This window comes from Ascidia mentula, chromosome 3 (genome assembly GCF_947561715.1).
Source record: "Ascidia mentula chromosome 3, kaAscMent1.1, whole genome shotgun sequence".
Taxonomy (NCBI): Eukaryota; Metazoa; Chordata; class Ascidiacea; order Phlebobranchia; family Ascidiidae; genus Ascidia; species Ascidia mentula.
Window position 1 is genome coordinate 19,076,430 of NC_138568.1, and position 6,080 is coordinate 19,082,509.

A 6,080-nucleotide genomic window follows, 5' to 3' on the forward strand; every position below is an offset into this window, starting at 1 on the left:
AACATGTTTCTTTTTAACTATTAGTGCCACAAACTTAGTCCTCGTCTACTTTTGACATTTTCTTGTAGCGTAAATTTTTACGAGGGGACGCCTAACTCTTGTAAGTCCATTATTTTTAGGAAGATCACCTCCAGTTTGGAAGTATTAAGTGTGACGTGTCTTAAAACTTGGCATTATTCCAAAAATTGGCTTTGAGGATAATTGGTTTTGCCTATACTACGTTTGCAAGGCCGGCTCTTTATTCATACACGTACCTGAATGAGTACAGATGATTCCTTTACACGAGATGAGCCAATTTACTTTTTGACGGCCATCCAGCTGAGCCCTTTTATTTTTTGTACGCGCATATTAAGTCGCATGCGGGTCGTTGCCTATGCTTTTTGACGGCCCAAGAGAAAATGTAAGCATTGGTTGCGCACGCTACAATGCGATGGAATTTGTGGTTCATTTTAGTTTTTAATAACCTTTTTTTAATTTGTCATGCAGCACGCAAATTCCATAAACGCTTGATATTTTGAATTGTTTGAGCATTTTACTGCTGATTTTCTTTTGTACACAGAAAAAAAAAAAGAATCACCGTGACAGCAAAACCAAGACGATAATGCGGCCGATAACCACCACAAATCACCGAATTCAATGCAACCCAATTTTCAACAGCCAAAGGTCAAGACGACACTGGATTTCGGATAGAAACTATCAATCTTCACAAGGAAGGGACATGTGTAGCAACACGCATGTTTCCCTACTTATTCCTTTACACATTTGGAACACATACGGACCGAAGACTGCAGACGGTGTTAAGCTTTCCTGCAGGAGCTCCCACTGGCTTTCTGGCATCCTGCTGGACAACACATTTTTTCTGACACTTTGTTATAAAACGCTCATTTCGTAATCCTTCAACCACTTCAGTCTAGTCCAGTCTCTCTCAGTCGCTCGTATTCTCTCGGCCCTGTCGTTATTCTTGCCATCGCGCTGTAAACGTTCGCATGTTCTTTTAATAGTTAAATTCGCTGCAATTCAGTCACGTGTTAAACGCGCTTGAAACAAGTTAAACTTAAGCCACCTGGTAATTGCAATCGTGTGTTTCCATTAATAAAGAAGTCTGTTCACGGAGCTTTTAATTCAGTAGTCTATATCAGCAAGCAGACTTTAGCTTTAGCAAAGCAGCGACTGGGAATCCTACTTGTACGCTGCACTGGTGACCTTGCTCGACGTGATCACAATTGCTCTTACCAGGTGGCTTAAGTTTAACTTGTTTCAAGCGCGTTTAACACGTGACTGAATTGCAGCGAATTTAACTATTAAAAGAACATGCGAACGTTTACAGCCCGATGGCAAGAATAACGACAGGGCCGAGAGAATACGAGCGACTGAGAGAGACTGGACTAGACTGAAGTGGTTGAAGGATTACGAAATGAGCGTTTTATAACAAAGTGTCAGAAAAAATGTGTTGTCCAGCAGGATGCCAGAAAGCCTGTGGGAGCTCCTGCAGGAAAGCTTAACACCGTCTGCAGTCTTCGGTCCGTATGTGTTTCAAATGTGTAAAGGAATAAGTAGGAAAACATGCGTGTTGCTACAACGTCCAACACTTATAACCAAGAAGGAAACATAGTTGTTTGTCAAACTCATCCATAGAGTGCAAAGAAATTAATTGCGCTCTTAAAATGATGTAATCAAAGAGTTACATTTGTTTGGAAACTTTCGTTCCAAATTGTGGACATTACTGTATCTACTGATGGGAAACAAACCTGCCTTATCGACAACTTTATGGTAGTTCAACTTTCCAGTGAATCTTAAAGGGTTCACACCACCCAGATATAACTCTCCATCATCTGGTAATGACAAAACCTCGAGTCTGAACAAGATCATTCTGAAACCTAAGCTAACAGTGCTAGAATTTCTTTATTAGCAGTTTGGAACTCGTATTGATCCTTGAAGAACTTTGACGACCGCATTAGGTAAACAGCACAATCGAAACTTCACCAAAAATGGCCACAATCAAAAAGTGAATGTTGCAAGAAAATCGTGGTTTGAGATTTCCTTCAGGTTAATACGTTGACGTTTCGATTGGAACAAAGTGCTTCAAATGCACTTCGTGCGTTTGCAGGGCCGGCGTGTTATTAGAATATTACCACAGTAATTAAGGTTGCAGATGATAAACTTCTTCAAAATCACCTTGTTTGTCTCCACAAGGTTGCACCTGGTTTGGTGCCCAACGGATGATTGTATAGTCACCACAAAGTGGAAGTCTTTACTTGGCCGTTTGGTCAGCAAAGTCGTCTGAAAGTCACACCAGCCGCACTGAAGAGACCTTTTAAGTCGAAACAGTGGCCGTCTGTCTTCAGCTTACACAATTCTTCAAAATCGTTCTTTCTATTGTTGTAAAAGGCCTCTTCGAAATTGTATAGATGCGAAACTTCTCACCAACAACTATTGCGTGACGCCATCTTTCCGGACTCCTATCATGTCTAAACCATTCTACTAAGTTTCGCTGCTCTTCACTTTTGCAGGGTTGTTCGGTAGTCAGTTGGTTTCTATAGTGTAAGTTTAAAACAGTTTTCAACAAGATTGGAAAGATGAATAAAGAAATCTTGATGTTATTTTTGTTGGCAACTCTTTGCAGTGCTCACATGTGAGTGTGTGCCATTTTGAAATCAGTTAACTATGTTTTACATGCTGACTATTTTGACGCAACAGCAAAACTCATTGATCTTTTTAACTTTTTGTGGGTCAGATTATCCAGGAAACCCATTTACCAGTGCATGTGTGAAACTACAATATTAATTATTTATTATTCCATTCCTATCTCTAAGTGTAATATATGTTTTTTTTGGTGAAGAATAAATCTTCCACCACGTGAGAATTTGAGCCAAACTTCAATGGAAAGAAAATCAATTGTGAACGAATTCCAGAAACGTCACGACAAACTTCTACTTGCTTCCAGCAAGGCCGCTGTTTCCGTGCCTCTTGTAAACTATTATAATGTAACCTCACCAAAACATCCATAAAAACATAACTTAACTTACCAGAATATTCTATATTAGTTGTTTTACTTGGGAGAAATTGGAATAGGAACCCCTCCACAAATATTTATCGTCCTTTTTGATACTTCGTTGGAATTCGTTTGGGTGCCCTCGGTTAAATGTGACACAAACAAGTATTTATGCTGTGAGTATAACAAGGCCGACACGCTTTTGCGTTGTCTGAAAATTGCACATTTTTATTTCAGCCAAGCATCACAAATATAACAGTGCTGACTCTTCAACATATGTTGAAACAGGAAAGAATTACTCGTATGGAGGTTACACAGGAATTTATAGTCAAGATGTGATCTCTGTAAGACACTTGGTAATTTCCTTATCATTGAAGGAAAACCATTATATTTTTTTTTTAGGTTGGGGGTTTGGGCGTGAATCAGACCTTCCTTGAGTTAATTGAAACTCCACATGGTCGTCAGGATGATTGGTATGACGGAATAGTTGGAATGAGTTTCCCAGCTTTCAACTATACACCTATGTTTAATCACATGTTTCAAAAGGGGATAGTGACAAAAAATCAGTTCTCATTCTACCTTAACAGGTAAATTAGTTGTAAAATTGTGCATGTAATATTTCAATAAAAAAAGACGCGTTCGTCGCGGTCATCAATTGTTTTTTAAAGTTTTTTGAATTAAATGTTTGTCTTGTTATTCGAATCTGGGAGTTGTTAATTGCGTTGCAAATGACCTATTTCTTTTCCTGTCTTTCCTATTAAACTTGTCACAATTTAGAGATTTGTCACTACCAGATGGTGGAGAGTTATATCTGGGTGGTGTGAACCCTGCAAGATTCACTGGAAAGTTTAACTACCATAAAGTTGTTGGAAAGGTAACTTGGTCGTCCATTTGCACATCACAAAAATGTCAACAATTTAAAATATACTCACGAAACAATTTTTCTCTTTTGTTAACAAAACACACAAACGGATTTGTAGCACCGTGTCGTTCAATTTGATCATCAATTATGTTGACTTTCAGAGTGTCTGGCAAATTTCCGTGGATGGTATAAGTGTTGGAGATAAGGCTGGTACCAAAGCTTGTGTCGGTGGTTGTCTGGCAATTATTGGTTCGGGTTTTAACAATTTTATTGGCCCTACAGATGAAGTCGCGATGATCGCCCATGCTGTTGGAGCTGTGGAAACCTCCACGAAGGTGATAACGTTAAAAATATTAAAACTTGCTACCTGCGCTTTATGTGTTTATCTAATCTATATTGTTCGTTGTAGAATCAATATGCATTGAATTGCGGAGACAAGTCTCAAATGCCGAATATTACATTCACTCTCTCCGGTATCAAATACGTTCTCACACCCGAGGAGTACGTCAACACGGTTGGTTCAAACCCGTATATTTTCCGCTCCCTAAAAGAGTTGGTAATTTGATAATAAACCCCGAATCGGCGAAAAAAATGAGAAAATTAATTCGATTGTTTTGGACAATATCAATTCGACGTACGAGACTGTTGATTTACTCTTAAATGTATGAAGTATACCATTATTCCAACCCTATACATCATACGTCTGATAAAAGCTGTAATGACTAAATGCTGAACTTCCTGTACCGCCCACCGCGATTGTCTGATTTATGAGCAATCTTGAAAAATCGATTTCGTCTGCACTGGCATCCTCAGTTGCAATTTGAAACTGCTGATATGTTTATAACATTGACCGCTAAAATCTGGTGTTTATTTAAGCCATTTTTTCTATTGTTAAACTGTGCCTATACGGTATTATTGAGTAAACATTTTATTCCTTTGTAACAGTTTTCGCAGGATTGCCTCTTCGGGTTTTACGGCAATAACATGATGTCAGAAGATGGTCCATTGTGGATCTTTGGTACCATGTTTATGAGAAATTACTACACAACTTTCGATATCGCCAACAACCGTGTTGGATTCGCAACATTGGCACCGGTTTCAAAGTGATCGTAATCAAACCCAACATGAGCAGCAGTAACCACTTAAAAGCTGTGTCGTTGATATACACATGAAAAGAAATATATAATCAAGTGTATTTGTATTACTGTTGGTTAACTGCGCTGTTGTGTTGTTTTTATCGATACCGATGATGCCCGCAAACACAGGCGAAATATATATGTCGTAGAAACTTTAAACTGACAGACGACTCAGGATTATTTATCATATATTGTACTAATCCGTTACTGAGTCTCTGTCAGCCATGTAGAGACTATACAGGCGATTCAAAGAAATCAAACTCTCATTAATCGAGTGTAAATAATAGATTTTCATTGCAAGTATTTTTTCTGTTTCGCTGATTATGTGATCGGTTTAAAAATATACTTAACCAAAAAAAATGTTGAAAAATATGTAGTAGTTTTTTGAATGTGGTAAAATGCAGTAATGTAGTAAAATTGGGTGGTGAACGGAGGTCAAATCGTAATGGTTGATCATATAAATACTTGATTGAGTCCAAAGCATAACAGAAGGGAATGCGACAACTGGTTGGTGATTTTAAAAGGGTGTCTACATGGAAAAAGGCAAAGAATCAATGCCTGACATAAAGCAATAGCCGACTAACGGCTAAACCCTGGTGAGCAACATGTTTCAGGCAACGCTTAAATATAACTATGAAACGAGTAACGAAACTACTTGTAACTATGGTCGGATGAAAGCAGGACGTTGGGAAAGACGGCGTCACGCATTTTAATTGTGTGAAGTTTTGCATCGAAAGAAACCGTTTTTTTCAGTATAGAACGTATTGCAGGAGTAGTGTGAATGATATACACTGATTACAACTTATACACCCACGTTGTTGTTACTTAATTCGTTGTTCCCTCATTGTTTCGTTATGAATGTTGTTACTTCATTCGATAACAATTCCAAATTATTTGTATCTGCACTTCGTAGTGTGGCTGCAACATTTTAAACGTTCCATTGGCGGTCTAATAGTTACCGATGTGACTTGTCCACTGTATATCTACACACCAGCACATGTAGCCCAGTGAATAAGAAAATAGGTCACAGCGTCATCAATTAAAACATTACCGAGAACAAGATTCTCTGGAGTCTTGTATGTTGTGCGTG

The 6,080-nt window shown here is 38.4% G+C and overlaps 1 protein-coding gene across 1 annotated transcript; it reads left to right on the top strand.

Annotated features, from left to right (window-relative positions):
- Window positions 1-2,576: 2,576 nt before the first annotated feature.
- On the top strand, window positions 2,577-5,084 carry LOC145895877 (cathepsin D-like). The gene is made up of 9 exons (XM_082984659.1): window positions 2,577-2,632; window positions 2,840-2,969; window positions 3,045-3,168; window positions 3,230-3,336; window positions 3,395-3,579; window positions 3,770-3,866; window positions 4,016-4,189; window positions 4,264-4,368; window positions 4,800-5,084. Exons 1-9 carry the CDS (start codon window positions 2,577-2,579, stop codon window positions 4,959-4,961), a joined length of 1,140 nt encoding a protein of 379 aa, XP_082840785.1. The 3' UTR covers window positions 4,962-5,084.
- The last annotated feature ends 996 nt before the right edge of the window (window positions 5,085-6,080 follow it).